Here is a 20,101-nt window from a genome sequence, read left to right as displayed (position 1 = left end):
TAGGGAACCAGAAAGTTCATTATGAGGGAATTTGATAGCTCTGACAAATTTACCCTTTAGTTAAAATTCTGGGATTATATTTGTGTCAGTATTTGTATTTGGCTCAAACTGATCCTTTTGGCTACTCCTATTTATTAGAGTTTCCTGGAATTTTTTATGCAGTACTTTCATTTCAAGGAAACAGTTTGACTAATTTTTTGCTGTTGCTGTTGTAAATAGATTGATTCTAATGTTATCTTCGCTTCCTTTCTCTCTGATCCTCTTCTCTCCCCACCCCCACCCCCAAACCCCGCAGTTCTGCTTTCTTACTCTTAGTTTATATGGCTTTAAGAATCCACAGGTGAATGATTGTCAATCCATGTTCCCAGCTTTAACTTCTGTTGATAGATAATTGCACTTATTGATCTGTCCCTGTCTCCAAAGTGAACTCATCATCTTTCCTCCAAAATATGGTTTCCCTCTGGACTTCTCTATTAGCATAAATAATAATTGTAACAATTGGCATTTACTGAGAATCAGAGCCAGGCTCTTCATGTATAGTTTCTCTCGTCTTCCCACCATCCCCAAAGCTAGATTTTATTATTTACACTTTATAGATGAGGGAATTGAGGATCAGAGAGGTTAAGTAGTTTGCCCAGGGTCACATAGCTAGTTAAAAGGTAGATTGAAATTCTGAGTCCTGATCTGTCAAGCTGGAAAGTCCACATCCTATCCATGATACCTGCACTGCCCTAAAATGCATGTTTTTCATGCATGTATATGTTTTCTCACTAACAACATGATAAAATAATAAGAGTGGGACCCTATTAGAGAAATATCTTCAATCACATCCCAAGGTAGATTTTTTTTTTTTCTTAGAACTTGGAACTCAAAAGTTCTTGTGACTTCACATTTCTAAGAACCTTTTCTTTTGGCATTTTATTCTCTTCCTTTATTCATTTTTATGCTGTGGCCTTATGTGTTTGTGTTTTGTCTATTTTTAAAAAATTATTATGACTTTCAGTAAGAGGTTTTCAGCAATTTTTAACTTAATTTTGCTCCACTATTTCCAACATTACCTTATAAATAAACAAATATATTTAATATTTTCCCAAAGTTTAAATGTATTACCTTTAAACAATGTTTTGAAAATGATGTGCTACCATTTCTGTGAGAAATTTAGTATTTTTTCCTTTGTGGTATGTATGTTATGAGTGAAATCTGAGTTAAACTTCAAGGAAAATGTATTGCCTCAAATTGTTTTAAGCTACATTATAATTATTAGGTGTTTTTCAGAGAGAAAGGATGGGATATAGAAGAGAAAAAAAATGTAGCTTATATTAAAAAGACTTGTGCATACAATTAGAATCCTTGTATTATCCATCAAAACTTATAACTGAGCAACTTTAAAGACTAAAGTTGTTAGTTAAAATAGCTTTTGCTGCAAAGTAATATTTATAACATTTTACTTATATGGTTACATCATTTTTAACATCTGAAATTCCCTTTGCTTTTTACTATATATTGTTTTATATTCATTAAAATCTTAAAGGAAATATACAAAGAAGAAATAATTTGCAGTTGATTTTTTTGTGAAGAATATATGTAAGTAAATCAAATGGGTGAATTTATAATAAATTTCTCTTTTTAATCTATAATTGTGTCTCTACCCAATTTTATTAATTAAAAAAATCTTAATTCTAAATAATGCATATTCTGTGACAGTAACAACAATGCAATCTTGCTCTAATTCATATGAAATGAATTTGACTTCCTAAACATATTTCTAAAATTAGTTATTTCTTAAAAGTTTCTAAAAGGTAATCATTAAAATGACAAATATAAATTTTATATGTTGGAAGTGTATAACTATCAATGTAATCAAATTCATAAGCCTATGCTATAAGATATGAATGTTTTTCAGTGTCATTTCACAAACTGTGTGGTTGTGCTTTTTCACAGAACACTCCTATGACACCTTCACCAGCTGTTCAAGTGCAGAGCCAGCCTAACAGTTCTCAGCCTTCTCCATTCAGTGCATCTAGTCAACATGGAGATCCAGTGAGAAAACCTGGGCACAACTTCATGTGTCTGTGGCAATCTTGTAAAAAGTAAATGGCAGTTCTATTTGATATATATAAATGTTCTTTATTCTGGAATGCCTTTGTATTTAAATTCCTGTCATCTCTAGTTTCATGAGAATTTTCTTTTGAAACCACTAACTTTTTAGCAAAAATATTTTATGTTAGAAGTGATATTTACGTAGATCCAGTGGTACCTAAGCCAAGAAATTTATATAAATGGTGGAAAGAGCTTCATTGCCTTATGGTAGTTATTAGAGAATATTTCAGTGTTAGTTTTTAACAAAAGAAAATCAGCTAAGAATTTGATTTTATATTTGCCTATGAAAAGAGATAGGTTTTTGGGGTTTTTTTTGTTTTTTTTTTTTTTTTTTGCGGTATGCGGGCCTCTCAGTGTTGTGGCCCCTCCCGTTGCTGAGCACAGGCTCTGGATGCGCAGGCTCAGCGGCCATGGCTCACGGGCCCAGCCGCTCCGTGGCACATGGGATCTTCCCAGACCTGGGCACGAACCCGTGTCCCCTGCATCGGCAGGTGGACTCTCAACCACCTGTGTCACCAGGGAAGCCCGAGATAGGTTTTTTAAGGTGTCTGGAAGTTAGTGGTAGTCATAGAATTCCTATATAACAGAAACTTAAAGATAATCTGTTACTGAAGAATGATTTGTCTTAAATTTGAGTTTAAGATGAACACCCCATGAAAATTTTAAAAACCATATTATCTCACAGTTTAATAACTAAGATGAACAATAAGTAGACTTGAACTTCTTAAACAAGGCTTTCTTAGACTTAAAGGAAAACTTGTGAATAATATTGAACTTGAGAATCATATTGTTTAAACTAAAATCTCAGTTCCTGTAGCAGTACTCAGCTAAAACCTTTGCCTTGTCACTTTTTTAGAGCTCTAGGACTAAGGCACTTGTCTTAATAGACATAATATCCTTCATTTTTTTAGATATCAAAGATGCCATTTTACTTTTCCTAACTATAGCAGAAATTGCCTCATCCTTTTGAAAATTGTATTTGCTATTCATAATTTTTATGATATAGACAGATTTTCATATATAGATTTGTTGTAGGATTGTGGCTGTCAGTGTAACCTAGGGATTATTAATAGTATGCAAAATTTCTTTGGACAGTGTTTATCAAACTTTAAATCTCAACCCAGCAGTGGGGTCATGAAATCATTTTGGCAAGTCTTCCAGGAGGGTTTTGCTTGTTTTTCTTTTCAGTAAAAAAGTGAATAAAATATATCAGATTCCATTATGTTGGTAAGGGTAAGTATTGTTTTCAGTTATATGTGTATATAAGTATGCATATCTAGGTCATAGTGTAAAAATCTGTCAAAAAAACTTGTTTAAAATTAGTGCTTTAGGTTCTATTCCTTTCATTTATTTAATTTGACCTTTTTTTTTTAAGTTTATGTTGTAAGTTAATTTGAAACTTTTTTCACTGATGTCAAATTCTATTCTTTACCTTTTTTTTCTTTTCTTTTCTTTTTTTTTTTTTTTAGATTTTGGTTTTTGTTTTTCCATTGCAAAATAGTAGCTGATGGAGTAGGTAGTCAGTTAATGCTGTTAGTTGACTAAAAAGTTTGAGAATAGCTTCTTTAGATGAAGTGTTAGAGTATTTCAAGAAAAAAAAAATTTGCTGGAAGAGTTAATGAACCTAAATGCACAGCAGTTTCCCATCTTGCTAGTAGGATTAGTGTTACAAAATTTGATGACCTACCTCTTCTTTTTAAGTCTTTTCTGGAAAAGACTCAACAAGACTTCTTAGACCTTATCAATTTTTAAAGTCTTTTTAGATACTGCATTTGGTAAATAAGTTCAGTTTGATTTTGCAGATACTTACTGAGCACCCTTTTAGAAGGGTTCATGTGCTAGGAGGTAGAGATAAAAGATCACTCTCAGCTTTTAGGGAAGCAGATCCAAAAATCAAATAAATTACAGTTTAAATAAGTACTGTACAAAGATAGTCTTACAGCGTTACTGGCAGCATAATGGACAGTTAATATAATGCTGGGGTGGTTAGAGAAGTTTTGCTATAGACATTTCTTTTGAGTTGGTTGTTAAAAGAATGACTAGGAATTTGTCATGCAAAAATAATTCCAGTCGGCATAGCAAGTGCAGGGAATTATACAAGGAGCTAGTTATGCCCAGGGAACTATGAGAAGCTTAGGGTACCAAGAGCATAAGGATGTGAGGAGAGTAAAGGCTTTTATTACAGTTGACCCTTCATATCTGCATCTGAGGGTTCCACCGAACATGAATCAAAAATACTCCCCCCAGAATTCCAGAAAGTTTGAAAAAGCAAAACTTGAATTTGCCGTGTGCTGACAGCTATTTACATAGCATTTGCATTGTATTAGGTATTATAAGTAATCTGTAAATGATTTAAAGTATATGGGAGTATATGCTTAGGTTATATGCAAATACTTTGCCATTTTATATAAAGGACTTGAGCATCTGCAGATTTTGGTATGTAAGGGGGACCTGGAACCAATCCGCAATGGATACCAAGGGATAACTGTTCATTTTTAGTTTCAGTTCCAAGTGGAGTAATCCATGTCATAGCTATTGTCCCTAGATAGCTATGCTCTAATTTCTTCAATATCTGATCAAAAATAGTAATGAAGAATCTTACTTGTTGCAATCAGATTCAGAACTAAAATTATTTCCTTCACTGATACATTATTGTGAAATGTGCCATTCACCCTTACATCACACGTATTAGTAATTTCTTTTTTAATCTGCTGGCATGTATCTCTAAAAGTTGAGGACCCTACTCTTTAACCATAAGTTATACCCCTGCAGAAAAACAACATTAATTTCTTCAATATTATGAGTTCTTCAGATAGCCAGTCAGTGTTTACATTTCTCCGCTTGTCTTCTGTTTACTTAGAGTTTGAACTGGAATCCAAGATTCAAACATTGACTCTGGTTGAAGTCTTTTAAGTCTCTTTTAATCTGTAGATTACCCCTCCATCTCTAAGTTTTTTTCCTCACAGTTTTTTGTTGATAAAAGCAGGTCATTTGTCCTGTAGAGCATCACAGTCTGATTTTGCTGCTATTGCGTAGCATGTTACTCTGACCTTGAATTTTCTGTAAGTTAGTAGTTAGGTCCAGATGTTTGATCAGATTCCAGTTTGATTTTTATGAAGAGTGTTTTAGAAATGGCATTGTGTACTTCCATCAGGCGTTAGGTACTATCTTGTCTCTTTTTGTGATGTAAACAGCCATTGAAAATTATGGCCTAGATACATTGTTTATAAAATGTAAAACTTTCCTTTTTATCAACTCTGATTTCTCTGAAGAACAGTTTCTAGAGAAAAGAGAGATTATTATTTCTCTTATTTACCAATTTTCAAAATAATGAGTTGTTTACTAACACTGCACAAAACTGACTATGAGGTTAGGTTTTCTATTTTTTTATTTGCTTTTGATTTTAGTATCATTGGGAACGAACTTATAAACATATTTGAGGTATTTCAGTGCATTGCAGTTATTATATCCTTCTTAGTGTTCAACTTGTTCCATCTTTGGCCAGTGAAGCCCTCTTCAAGCTGGTTGTGATCTTAATATGTCTTTGATAGCTTCCTTGCTCTCTGTTAGATGGAATGTTCCAGACTTAACTCGTATATATCCTGCCCCATATGGGGAATCAACTGTTTCTCCAAGGACGTCTGGTGTCTTTTAATGGGAAATGATATTTGGTCTAGGCTTCAGGGAGTACCCATTGCTTTTAAGTTGGTTATTGCTTTTAGGACTTTTCAGTGGACAGACTAGAAAAACTAATGGTTTTTATTTCATGTTTAGAAAGACCTTCTCAATGCTTAGATCATAAAATACATATTTTGTTGCCTTCTGCACTTTAATATTTTTTTTGATCCATCTGTAATTTAGTTTCATGTATAAAGTGAAGTGTGAATCTAACTATTGTTTTCCAAATGACTAACATATTGATGAGTGCATTTTTTCTTTAGGCATTCGAATGGCCACCCCCGATATGTACTAAATTTCTGTATGCTTTTTCTGTTTCTGAATCACTTGTTATCTGAGTGGTCTCTGTCCTTATCATACTGTCACTTTCAGTTTTGATGTTGGATGGCAAGTTCCACCTCCTAATATTCTTTTTCAGTGTTTCTCATTATTGTTTCAAGCACTTACCTTGCACCAGGCACTGTGTTATGTTTTGAAATTAGAGTGTTGTATAAATCAGACTTGATACCTGCACAGATATTTATCCTTTCAAATGAACTTTAGAATGTTTCCAGAGATTCCCCCAGGAAAGCATGTTGGGATTTTCATTTTAATTCTTTTTAGTGAATAGGTATTTTTGTTTGTTTTTAGGTAGTGACTATTTTTCCAGTATTGATTTTTTTCCTTACAAGAAAAAAGTATCTTCCCACGGTATTATAGTCTTTTTCACCCCAGTAGAGCTTTAACATTTTCTTCACATAAATCCTGCAACTTTATTAAGTTTATTGCTAGTTATAGTTCTTTTTTCTTGTTAACCGTAAATGATCTTAACTTCCACTGTATTTTTTTTTTTTTTTTTTCCGTACGCGGGCCTCTCACTGTTGTGGCCCTCTCCCGTTGCGGAGCACAGGCTCCGGACGCACAGGCTCAGCGGCCATGGCTCACGGGCCCAGCCGCTCTGCGGCATGTGAGATCTTCCCAGACCGGGGCACGAACCCGTGTCCCCTGCATCGGCAGGCGGACTCTCAACCACTGTGCCACCAGGGAAGCCCTCTACTGTATTTTTAACTGGTGGTTGTTTTCTGTATTTATGCCTCTTAGTTTGTCCCCTCATCCAATTATAATATCTAATGTTTCCAGAACAGTTATATAATAGTAGAGTGGTAATATTTATCTTATTTCTTTTTTGTTTTATCCCTGTCCTAAAAATGTTGTGAGGGTGTAGCCCCATTGCATGTGCACTTGTTTATAATGTCACAGTGTATTGTTATACTAATTTGACATATTCATCATAAAACATGCACAAACCAGCAAATAAAAGACAATCATTTAGGGCTTCCCTGTTGGCATAGTGGTTGAGAGCCCGCCTGCCAATGTACGGGGCACGGGCTCGTGCCCTGGTCCAGGAAGATCCCACATGCCGCAGAGCGGCTGGGCCCGTGACCCATGGCCACTGAGCCAGCGCGTCCGGAGCATGTGCTCCGCAACGGGAGAGACCACAACAGTGAGAGGCCCGCATACCGCAAAAAAAAAAAAAAAAAGAATCATTTAAAATGGCACAAACATTATAAATGACTTTAAAATGTATATTACTGTGTTTATAACATATTTGCTCTTACTAAAAACTCATCATTATTAGTCACACTTTAAATAAGAGCAATGTAATTGAATAGGCTTAATTTTTTTTTTTAATCTTAGTTCAGTACAATGTGATGAAGCAGTACTAGGTTCAGTTTATTTTGAGATTTAATTTTAATGGCTGTCAGAGTAAAGAAAGATTAAAAAAAATACTTAGACCTAGATGGAAGAAATACTCTTGAAATCATGAAATTCATCTTTTTAATTTCATGCATAATTATGCTAATGTTTTCTTGCTATTGAAATGGAGCTGTTAAACAGCCTGTTGTTCTTGCAAACTAATTGAATGATACTGCATTTTATTTATTCATTTATTTATTTATTTATTTTAATTGAAAAATAGTTCATTTACAATGTTGTGTTTGTTTCTGGTATACAGCAAAGTGATTCAGTTATATATATGTTTTTTCAGATTTTTTTCCATTACTGGTTATTACAAGATACTGAACATAGTTCCCTGTGTTATAAAGTAGGACCTTATTATTTATCTATTTTATTTAATGTAGTGTTTATCTGTTAATCCCAAGCTCCTAATTTATCCCTCACTACCCCACTTTGGTAACTGTAAATTCGTTTTCTGTGTCTGTTGAATCTGTTTCTGTTTTGTAAATAAGTTCATTAGTATAATTTGTTTAGATTCCACATATAAGTGATACTGTATGATATTTGTCTTTCTCTGTCTGACATACTTCACTTAGTATGATAATCTTTAGGTCCATCCATGTTGCTACAAATGGCATTACTTCATTCATTTTTGCCTGAGTAATATTCCATTGTATGTGTGTGTGTGTGTGTGTGTTTACACACACACACACACACACACATATAGATATATAGATAGATAGATAGATAGATAGATATACCACATCTTATTCATCCATTCATCTGTCAATGGACATTTAGGTTGTTTCCATGTTTTGGCTATTGTGAATAGTTCTGCTATGAACATTGAAGTGCATGTATCTTTTCAAATTAGAGTCTCTCCAAATATATGCCGGGGAGTGGGATTGCAGGGTCTTATGGTAACTCTATGTTTAGTTTTTAGTTTTTTAAGGAACCTCCGTACTATTCTCCATAGTACCTGCACTAGTTTACATTCCAACCAACAGTTAGGGGTGTTCCTTTTTCTCCACACCCTCTCCAGCATTTGTTATTTGTAGACTTTTTGATGATGACCATTCTGACTGGTGTGAGGTGATACCTCATTGTAGTTTTGGCTTCCATTTCTCTAATAATTAGTGATATTGAGCATCCTTTCATGTGCCTATTAGTCAACTGTATTTCTTCTTTGGAGAAATGTCTATTTATGTCTTCTGCCCATTTTTTTTTTTTTTACATCTTTATTGGAGTATAATTGCTTTAAAATGGTGTGTTATTTTCTGCTTCATAACACACTGAATCAGTTATACATATACATATGTTCCCATATCTCTTCCCTCTTGCGTCTCCCTCCCTCCTACCTTCCCTATCCCACCCTTCCAGGCAGTCACAAAGCACCGAGCTGATCTCCCTGTGCTATGCGGTTGCTTCCCACTAGCTATCTACCTTACGTTTGGTAGTGTATATATGTCCATGACTCTCTCTCCCTTTGTCACAGCTTACCCTTCCCCCTCCCCATATCCTCAAGTCGATTCTCTAGTAGGTCTGTGTCTTTATTCCTGTCTTACCCCTAGGTTCTTCATGACATTTTTTTTCCCTTAAATTCCATATATATGTGTTAGCATACAATATTTGTCTTTCTCTTTCTGACTTACTTCACTCTGTATGACAGCCTCTAGGTCTATCCACCTCGTTACAAATAGCTCAATTTCGTTTCTTTTAATGGCTGAGTAATATTCCATTGTATATATGTGCCACATCTTCTTTATCCATTCACCCGATGATGGACACTTAGGTTACTTCCGCCTCTGGGCTATTGTAAATAGAGCTGCAATGAACATTTTGGTACATGACTCTTTTTGAATTATGGTTCTCTCAGGGTATATGCCCAATAGTGGGATTGCTGGGTCATACGGTAGTTCTATTTGTAGATTTTTAAGGAACCTCCATACTGTTCTCCATAGTGACTGTATCAGTTCACATTCCCACCAGCAGTGCAAGAGTGTTCCCTTTTCTCCATACCCTCTCCAGCATTTATTGTTTCTAGATTGTTTGATGATGGCCATTCTGACCGGTGTGAGATGATATCTCATTGTAGTTTTGATTTGCATTTCTCTGATGATTAATGATGTTGAGCATTCTTTCATGTGTTTGTTGGCAGTCTGTATACCTTCTTTGGAGAAATGTCTGTTTAGGTCTTCTGCCCAATTTTGGATTGGGTTGTTTGTTTTTTTGTTATTGAGCTGCATGAGCTGCTTGTAAATTTTGGAGATAAATCCTTTGTCTGTTGCTTCATTTGAAAATGTCTTCTCCCATTCTGAGGGTTGTCTTTTAGTCTTGTTTATGGTTTCCTTTGCTGTGCAAAAGCTTTGAAGTTTCATTAGGTCCCATTTGTTTATTGTTGTTTTTATTTCCATTTCTCCTGGAAGTGGGTCAAAAAAGATCTTGCTGTGATTTATGTCATAGAGTGTTCTGCCTATGTTTTTCTCTAAGAGTTTAATAGTTTCTGGCCTTACATTTAGGTCTTTAATCCATTTTGAGCTTATTTTCGTGTATGGTGTTATGAAGTGATCTAATCTCATACTTTTACATGTACCTGTCCAGTTTTACCACCACCACTTACTGAAGAGGCTGTCCTTTCTCCACTAAACATTCATGCCTCCTTTATCAAACATAAGGTGACCATATGTGCGTGGGTTTATCTCTGGGCTTTCTATCCTGTTCCATTGATCTATCTTTCTGTTTTTGTGCCAGTACCATACTGTCTTGATTACTGTAGCTTTGTAGTATAGTCTGAAGTCAGGGAGCCTGATTCCTCCAGCTCCGTTTTTTGTTCTCAAGATTGCTTTGGCTATTCGGGGTCTTTTGTGTTTCCATGCAAATTGTGAAATTTTTTGTTCTAGTTCTGTGAAAAATGCCAGTGGTAGTTTGATAGGGATTGCATTGAATCTGTAGATTGCTTTGGGTAGTAGAGTCATTTTCACAATGTGGATTCTTCCAATCCAAGAACATGGTATATCTCTCCATCTATTTGTATCATCTTTAATTTCTTTCATCAGTGTCTTATAATTTTCTGCATACAGGTCTTTTGTCTCCATGGGTAGGTTTATTCCTAGATATTTTATTCTTTTTGTTGCAGTGGTAAATGGGAATGTTTTCTTGATTTCACTTTCAGATTTTTCATTATTAGTGTATAGGAATGCCAGAGATTTCTGTGCATTAATTTTGTATCCTGCTACTTTACCAAATTCATTGATTAGGTCTAGTAGTTTTTTGGTGGCATCTTTAGGCTTCTCTATGTGTAGTGGTATCATGTCATCTGCAAACAGTGACAGCTTTACTTCTTCTTTTCCGATTTGGATTCCTTTTATTTCCTTTTCTTCTCTGATTGCTGTGGCTAAAACTTCCAAAACTATGTTGAATAAGAGTGGTGAGAGTGGGCAACCTTGTCTTGTTCCTGATCTTAGTGGAAAGGCTTTCAGTTTGTCACCATTGAGGACGATGTTGGCTGCGGGTTTATCATATACGGCCTTTATTAAGTTGAGGAAAGTTCCCTCTGTGCCTACTTTCTGCAGGATTTTTATCATAAATGGGTGTTGAATTTTGACAAAAGCTTTCTCTGCATCTATTGAGATTATCATATGGTTTTTCTCCTTCAGTTTGTTAATATGGTGTATCACATTGATTGATTTGCATATATTGAAGAATCCTTGTGTTCCTAGAATAATCCCCACTTGATCATGGTGTATGATCCTTTTAATGTGCTGTTGGATTCTGTTTGCTAGTATTTTGTTGAGGATTTTTGCATCTATGTTTATCAGTGATATTGGCCTGTAGTTTTCCTTCTTTGTGACATCCTTGTCTGGTTTTGGTATCAAGGTGATGGTGGCCTCGTAGAATGAATTTGGGAGTGTTCCTCCCTCTTCTATATGTTGGAAGAGTTTGAGAAGCATAGGTGTTAGCTCTTCTCTAAATGTTTGATAGAATTCGCCTGTGAAGCCATCTGGTCCTGGGCTTTTGTTTGTTGGAAGATTTTTAATCACAGTTTCAATTTCAGTGCTTGTGATTGGTCTGTTCATATTTTCTATTTCTTCCTGATTCAGTCTTGGCAGGCTGTGCATTTCTAAGAATTTGTCCATTTCTTCCAGGTTGTCCATTTTATTGGCATAGAGTTGCTTGTAGTAATCTCTCATGATCTTTTGTATTTCTGCAGTGTCAGTTGTTACTTCTCCTTTTTCATTTCTAATTCTATTGATTTGAGTCTTCTTCCTCTTTTTCTTGATGAGTCTGTCCCATGGTTTATCAATTTTGTTTATCTTCTCAAAGAACCAGCTTTTAGTTTTATTGATCTTTGTTATCGTTTCCTTCATTACTTTTTCATTTATTTCTGATCTGATTTTTATGATTTCTTTCCTTCTGCTAACTTTGGGGTTTTTTTGTTCTTCTCTCTCTAATACTTTAGGTGCAAGGTTAGGTTCTTTATTCGAGATGTTTCCTGTTTCTTAAGGTAAGATTGTATTGCTATAAACTTCCCTCTTAGAACTGGTTTTGCTGCATCCCATAGGTATTGGGTTATCGTGTCTCCGTTGTTATTTGTTTCTAGGTATTTTTTGATTTCCTCTTTGATTTCTTCAGTGATCACTTCATTATTAAGTAGTGTATTGTTTAGCCTCCATGTGTATGTATTTTTTACAGATCTTTACCTGCAATTGATATCTAGTCTCATAGCGTTGTGGTCAGAAAAGATACTTGATACAATTTCAATTTTCTTAAATTTACCAAGGCTTGATTTGTGACCCAGGATATGATCTATCCTGGAGAATGTTCCATGAGCACTAGAGAAAAATGTGTATTCTGTTGTTTTTGGATGGAATGTCCTGTAAATATCAATTAAGTCCATCTTGTTTAATGTATCATTTAAAGCTTGTGTTTCCTTATTTATTTTCATTTTGGATGATCTGTCCATTGGTGAAAGTGGGGCGTTAAAGTCCCATACTGTGAATGCGTTACTAACCTTTTTATGGCTGTTAGTATTTGCCTTATGTATTGAGGTGCTTCTATGTTGGGTGCATAAATATTTATAATTGTTATATCTTCTTCTTGGATTGATCCCTTGATCATTATGTAGTATCCTTCTTTGTCTCTTCTAATAGTCTTTATTTTAAAGTCTATTTTGTCTGATATGAGAATTGCTACTCCAGCTTTCTTTTGGTTTCCATTTGCATGGAATATCTTTTTCCATCCCCTTACTTTCAGTCTCTATGTGTCTCGGTCTGAAGTGGGTCTCTTGTAGACAGCATATAGATCGGTCTTGTTTTTCTGTCCTTTCAGTCAATCTGTGTCTTTTGGTGGGAGCATTTAGTCCATTTACATTTAAGGTAATTATCGATATGTATGTTCCTATTCCCATTTTCTTAATTGTTTCGGGTTTGTTATTGTAGGTCTTTTCCTTCTCTTGTGTTTCTTGCCTAGAGAAGTTCCTTTAATATTTGTTGTAAAGCTGGTTTGCTGGTGCTGAACTCTCAGCTTTTGCTTTTCTGTAAAGGTTTTAATTTCTTCCATCAAATCTGAATGAGATCCTTGCTGGGTAGAGTAATCTTGGTTGCAGGTTTTTCTCCTTCATCACTTTCAGTATGTCCTGCCACTCCCTTCTGGCTTGTAGAGTTTCTGCTGAGAGATCAGCTGTTAACCTTATGGGGATTCCCTTGTGTGTTATTTGTTGTTTTTCCCTTGCTGCTTTTAATATGCTTTCTTTGTATTTAGTTTTTGACAGTTTGATTAATATGTGTCTTGGCGTATTTCTCCTTGAATTTATCCTGTATGGGACTCTCTGTGCTTCCTGGACTTGATTAACTATTTCCTTTCCCATATTAGGGAAGTTTTCAACTATAATCTCTTCAAATATTTTCTCAGTCCCTTTCTTTTTCTCTTCTTCTTCTGGAACCCCTATAATTCGAATGTTGGTGCGTTTAATGTTGTCCCAGAGGTCTCTGAGACTGTCCTCAGTTCTTTTCATTCTTTTTTCTTTATACTGCTCTGCAGTAGTTGTTTCCACTATTTTATCTTCCAGGTCACTTATCCGTTCTTCTGCCTCAGTTATTCTGCTATTGATTCCTTCTAGAGTATTTTTAATTTGATTTATTGTGTTGTTCATCATTGCTTGTTTCATCTTTAGTTCTTCTAGGTCCTTGTTAAATGTTTCTTGCATTTTGTCTATTCTATTTCCAAGATTTTGGACCATCTTTACTATCATTATTCTGAATTCTTTTTCAGGTAGACTGCCTATTTTCTCTTCATTTGTTAGGTGTGATGGGTTTTTATCTTGCGCCTTCAACTGCTTTGTGTTTTTCTGTCTTCTCATTTTGCTTATCTTACTGTGTTTGGGGTCTCCTTTTTGCAGGCTGCAGGTTTGTAGTTCCTCTTGTTTTTGGTGTCTGTCCCCAGTGGCTAAGGTTGGTTCAGTGGTTTGTGTAGGCTTCCTACAGAAACTAGTGCCTGTGTTCTGGTGGATGAGGCTGGATCTTGTCTTTCTGGTGGGCAAGTCCACGTCTGTTGGTGTGTTTTGGGGTATCTGTGGACTTATTATGATTTTAGGCGGCCTCTCTGCTAATGGGTGGGCTTGTGTTCCTGTCTTGCTAGTTGTTTGGTATAGTGTGTCCAGAACTGTAGGTTGCTGGTCGTTGAGTGAAGCTGGGTGCTGGTGTTGAGATGGAGATCTCTGGGAGATTTTTGCCGTTTGATATTATTTGGAGCTGGGAGGTCTCTTGTGGACCAGTGTCCTGAAGTTGGCTCTCCCACCTCAGAGGCACAGCACTGACTCCTGGCTGCAGTGCCAAGAGCCTTTCATCCACACAGCTCAGAATAAAAGGGAGAAAAAGTAGAAAGAAATAATTGGTAGAAGAAAGAAAGAGAGAGAGAGAGAGAGAGAGAGAAGAGAGAGAGAGAAGGGAGGGAGGGAGGGAGGGAGGGTGAGAGGAAGGAAGGAGGGAAGGAAAAAAGAAGATAAAGCAAAATAAAATAAAGTATAAAATAAACAGTTATATAATAGTAGAGTGGTAATATTTATCTTATTTCTTTAAAAAAATTTAATAGACAATTTTTAGAGCAGTTTTAGATTTATAAAAATGTTGAGCTAGTAGTACAGAGTTCTCTTATACTCCCTCTTCCCTGTGCAGTTTCTCCTAATTTTAACACTTGAATTCATGTGGTACATACGTTATGATTGATGAGTAGTATTTATACATTATTATTAACTAAGTCCATAGTTTCCATTAGGATTCACTCTTTGTGTTATAACTTCTGTGGATTTTGACCATGCATGATTTCATGTATCCACCATTATATTATCTTACAGAATACTGTTACCACCCTGAAAATCTTCTATGCTTCACCTATTCATTTATCCCTACTGCCTCCCTTCCTAAATCCTCCTAACTATTGATTTTTTCTTTCTTTTCTTTTTCTTTTTTTTTTTTTTTAACTATCTCTGTATAGTTTTTCCTTTTCCAGAGTGTCATATAGTTGGAATCATAAAGTATGTAGCCTTTTCAGACTGGCTTCTTTCACTAAGCAATATGTGTTTAAGGTTCTTCCATGTCTTTTGTGGCTTGATAGCTTATTTTTATTGCTGAATAATCTTCCATTGTTTGGATGTACCAGTTTGCTTATCCATTCAACTATAGAAGGACATTTTGGTTGCTTTTGGTTTTGGACAGTTATAAATAAAGCCACTAGAAACATTTGTATGCAAGTTTTTGTGTGGACATACTTTTTCAACTAATTTGGGCAAATATTTAGGATTACAATTGCTTGATCATGTGGTAAGCCTATGTTTAACATTGTAAGATACCGTCATACTGCTTTCCAAAGTGCCTCTGCCATTTTGCATTCCCACCAGCAATGAATGAGAGTTCCTCTTGCTCCACATCATCGTCAGCATTTGATGTCAGTTTTTTTCAATTTTAGCCATTCTGTATCTGTTTTAATTTGTATTTCCTTAAGGACAAAAGATGTTGAGCATCTTTTCATATGCTTATTTACCATCTGTATATCTTGTTTGGTGGGGTGCCTATTTAGATTTAATTCTTTTTTTTTTTTTCGGTTTTTTGGGATTTTTTGTTTTTGGGCTTTTTTGGCTGTTTGGGGTTTTCGTTTCTGGGCAAGGGCTTTCTCTAGTTGCGGCGAGTGGGGACCACACTTCATCATGGTGCGTGGGCCTCTCACTATCGCGGCCTCTCTTGTTGCAGAGCACAGGCTCCAGACTCACAGGCTCAGTAGTTGTGGCGCACGGGCCTAGTTGCTCCGCAGCATGTGGGATCTTCCCAGACCAGGGCTTGAACCTGTGTCCCCTGCATTGGCAGGCAGATTCTCAACCAGTGCACCACCAGGGAAGCCCCTAATTCATTTTTCACTTGGGCTGTTCGCCAAGTTCCTAGTAAGCCATGGGTGTTAGATTTTGTCAAATGCTTTTTCTACATCTATTGATATAATCATATGATTTTTCTTCTTTAGGCTATTGATGTGATGGATTACATCAATTAATTTTTGAATATTAAACCAGCCTTCCATACCTGGAATAAATAAATAAAATAAATAATTTTTTTCCCAGCTTTGCTCAAGATATTTATTCAGTGCTCTCACAGTTGGCCTCTGTGGCTCAGCAAAGGAGTAGAGCAGGGTAGGGGGGCCCACAGTGAAAAAGTGCATCCTTCATTAGTATATAGTTCTTTTTATACATTGTTTGCTTTGATTTGTGAATGTTCTTCTTGATGATTTTTACATCTGTGTTCATGAGAGATACTAGTCTGTAGTTTTTCTATCTTTGTGTGAGTTTAATACTAGGGTAATGCCTCATAGAATGAATTAGGAAGTATTCACCCTGCTTCCATTTTCTTGTAGGCATCATAGAGAATTGGTATCGTTTCTACCATAAATGTTTGGTAGAATTCAGCAGTGAAACCATCTTGGCCTAGTGCGTTTTTTGTTTTGTTTTTTTTTTTGGAAGGTTATTTTATTGATTCAATTTTTAAAATAATTACAGACTTACTCAGGTTATCTGCTAATCCTTGCGTGAGTTTTGGCAGATTGTGTCTTTTATTGATCCACTTCATCTAAGTTACGAAATTTGTGGCATACAGTTATTTGTAATATTCCTTTATTATCCTTTTAATATCTGTGGGGTCAGTAGCTAGAGCTCCCCTCTTATTTCTGGTATTAGTAATTTGTGTTTTCTCTCATTTTTTCTTTTTTAAGCTGGCTAGAGGTTTATCTCTTCCAGCTTTTGGTTTTGTTGATTTTCTCTCTTGATTCCCTGTTTTCATTTAATTGATTTCTGCTCTGATTTTTATTCTTTCTTTTCTTTTGCTGCTCTTTCTGCTCTTTCTCTAGTTTCCTAAGATGGAAGCTTAGATTATTGATTTTAGATTGTCTTTTCTAATACATTCATTTAATGCTATAACTTTCCCTTTGTATACTGCATTAGCTGTATCCCACAAATTTTGATAAGTTGTATTTTCATTTTCATTTAGTTAGAATATTTTAGAAGTTTGTTGTTTGATCTCCAAATATTTGGGGATATTTCAGCTATCTTTTTGTTAGAGATTTCTAGTTTAATTCCACTGTGATCTTAAAGCATACTTTTTACAGTTTCTATTCTTTTAAATTTGCTAAGGTATGTTTTCTATCCCAGAATGTGGTCTATCTTGGTGAATGTTCATGTAAGCATGAAAAAAATGTATTTTCTGCTGTTGTTGGGTGAAGTATTATATAAATGTCAATTAGATCCAACTGATTGATGGTGCTGTTTAATTCAACTACATCCTTACTGATTTTCTGCCTGCTGGAACTGTCAATTACTGATAGAGGTGTGTGGAAGTCTCCAAGTATAAAGATGGATTTGTCTATTTCTCCTTGCAGTTCTATCAGATTTTGCCTCATGTTTTGACACACCTTGTGTTAGGATTACATACCTTAAGAATTGTCTTTGTGAAGAATTGACCTCCTTACCATTATGTAATAATGTCCCTCGTAATATCCTTGTTCTCAAGTCTGTTTTTTCTGAAATTAATGTAATTAATCCAGCTTTCTTTTGATTAGTGTTAGCATGGTACATATTTTTCCTTCCCTTTACTTTTAGTCTATCTCTGTCTTTTTATTTAACCACACATTGTTTTTTATTTACTCTGCCAGTCTTTGTCTTTTAATTAGTGTACTGAGACCAGTCATATTTAAAGTGATTATTGATGCAGTTGTATTAATGTCTAGTGTATTTGTAAATGTCTTCTATTTATTTCACTTGCTTTTGTTTCTTTCGTCTGCCCATGTTATTCTGCTTTTTTGGTTTTAATTGAGTACTTTATATGGTTCCATTTTCTCCTCTCTCTTACCATACCAATTATACTTCTTTGAAAATTTTGTATGGTTGTCCTACAGTTTGAAATATATATTTACAGCTACTCTAAGTCCACTTTCAAACAATAATATATGGCTTCATGGATATTTTAGGTACCTTGTAACAGAGTATTCTTCTTTCCTCGTGTCCGTTATGCCATTGCTGTCATTCATTTTACTTATCCAAAAGCTATAATCACCAAATACAGTGTTCCTTTTTTTTTTTTTTTTTTTTCAGTACACGGGCCTCTCACTGTTGTGGCCTCTCCCGTTGTGGAGCACAGGCTCCAGACGCGCAGGCTCAGCGGCCATGGCTTACAGGCCTAGCCGCTCCGCAGCATGTGGGATCTTCCCGGACCGGGGCACAAACCCCTGTCCCCTGCATCGGCAGGCAGACTCTCAACCACTGCGCCACCAGGGAAACCCTGTTCCTATTATTTTGAACAAACATTCCTCTATTATAATCAGTTAAGAATAAGAAGTGTAAAATATTTTACCTCCATTTGTTTCTTCTCTAACACCCTTCCTTTATATAGAGCTGAATTTTTTACCTCTACCACTTTCTTTGTCTCTAAAGAACTTCTTTTAACATTTCTTGTAGGCAGGTCTACTGTGCAAATACACTCAGTTTTTGTTTGTTTGAGAAAGTATTTATTTCTCCTTCCCTTTTGAAAGGCAATTTGTGGACACAAAATTCTAGGTTGGTGAGTCTTTTGCTTTCAATACTTTATAAATATTTCACTCTACTCTTTTTGCTTGCAGGGTTTCTCAAGAGACATCCAGTATAATCTTATCCTTGTTCTTCTATCAGTAAGGTGTTTTTTTTCCCTCTGTCTTCTTTCAAGATATTTTGTCCTTGGTTTTTAGCAGTTTGAATATGATATGCTTAAGTGTAGTTTTTTACATTTATCCTACCTGATGTTCTCTGAGTTTCCTAGATCTGTGGTTTGGTGTGTCATTAATTTTGGAAAATTCTCAGCCATTCTTATTTCAAATATTTCTTCTGTTTTTTTTCTCTTTCCTCTTTCTGCCATTCCCAGTACACATATGTTACATCTCTTGTAATTGTCTCCCAGTTCTTGGATGTTCTGTTTCCCTTTTTTTCATTCTTTTTTGTCTATATTCTTCAGTTTGGGAAGTTTCTATTGACATATCTTCAAGCTCACCAGTTCTTTCTTTTGCCATGTGCAGTCTACTGATGATTTTATCAAAGTCATCCTTTATTTGTTAGTTTTTTTTTAATTTCTAGCATTTCCTTTTGATTCTTAGTATCTTCATTTCTCTGCTTACATTCTCTTCTTACATATTACAGCTTTTTTTTCATTAGAGCTTTAGTATTAACCATAATCATTTTAAATTCCCAGGATGATAATTCTAAAATCTCTGCCATGTCTGAATCTGGCTCTGATGCTTATATTGTATCTTAAGTCTGTGGGTTTTGTTTTGTTTTGTTTTAATACCTAGCATGCCTTATAAGTTTTTGTTAAAAGCTGGACATGTATCAGTTAATAGGAACTGAGGTAAATAGACCTTTAGTGTGAGTTTTATGTTTATCTAGCAAGGAGTTATGCTGTGTTTAATGTTTGCGCTTGTGTTTGGGTTTCCTTAGATTCTCCTTTTAAAGTAGAGTCTGTATCTTACTTACAGTTCTCTCCCTTGTAATCCACAGTCACTATACCGGAGCACTGTTGATGTGCTGATAAGGTATTGGGGAGGGGAAGCATTCTATAATCTCATGATTAAATTTCACCTTTTTTTTTTTTTTTTTTTTAAGTGGATTTGAGTCTAGGGGCTGTGACTTTGAGAAGAGTTTCTTAGCCTTTATTTTTCTCCCTTTATGTGAGACAGGGAGTCTAAAGGGGCTCAAGTTTTCTGATTGCTCTTCCCCTTGGTCAGATTAGGCTCTGGTGAAGTAATTTTTCTTGAGAACAGGCCTTAATTAAGGAGAAAAGAGCACCCTGGGCATATTTTAAAATGTTACTTTCTCACTCTCCCTGTTGGAAGTGCTAGGGAGTTGTTCTCATCTTCACTGTGAGAACCTGCTATGGGTCCTGGAAATAAAACTCACAAAAGTGTGGGCTTTCCCCAGAGACTGGCCCTTCAGGATTTTTTGCCTTTCAAGATAGTCCATACTGGGTCTCCATCAATTCCTGCTTCAGTATTCCTACCAGTTATTGACTTAAGCAGTTATTTGTGTTTCTCTGTATTCAACTGTGTG

The 20,101-nt window shown here is 35.5% G+C and overlaps 1 protein-coding gene across 1 annotated transcript in view; it reads left to right on the top strand.

The window, feature by feature from the left end:
- Positions 1-20,101, top strand: part of ARID2 (AT-rich interaction domain 2) — a 171,469-nt gene that overhangs the window by 126,814 nt on the left and 24,554 nt on the right. Inside the window, exon 17 of the mRNA XM_007463831.1 lies at positions 1,942-2,090. Within this exon, the coding sequence (XP_007463893.1) occupies positions 1,942-2,090 (149 nt within the window). The remainder of the gene's footprint in view (positions 1-1,941; positions 2,091-20,101) is intronic.

Source organism: Lipotes vexillifer, unplaced genomic scaffold (genome assembly GCF_000442215.2).
Source record: "Lipotes vexillifer unplaced genomic scaffold, Lipotes_vexillifer_v1.1 scaffold1587, whole genome shotgun sequence".
Classification (NCBI taxonomy): Eukaryota; Metazoa; Chordata; class Mammalia; order Artiodactyla; family Lipotidae; genus Lipotes; species Lipotes vexillifer.
The sequence above is the reverse complement of the archived record's forward strand: the minus strand, read 5'-3'. Positions and strand labels throughout refer to the sequence as shown.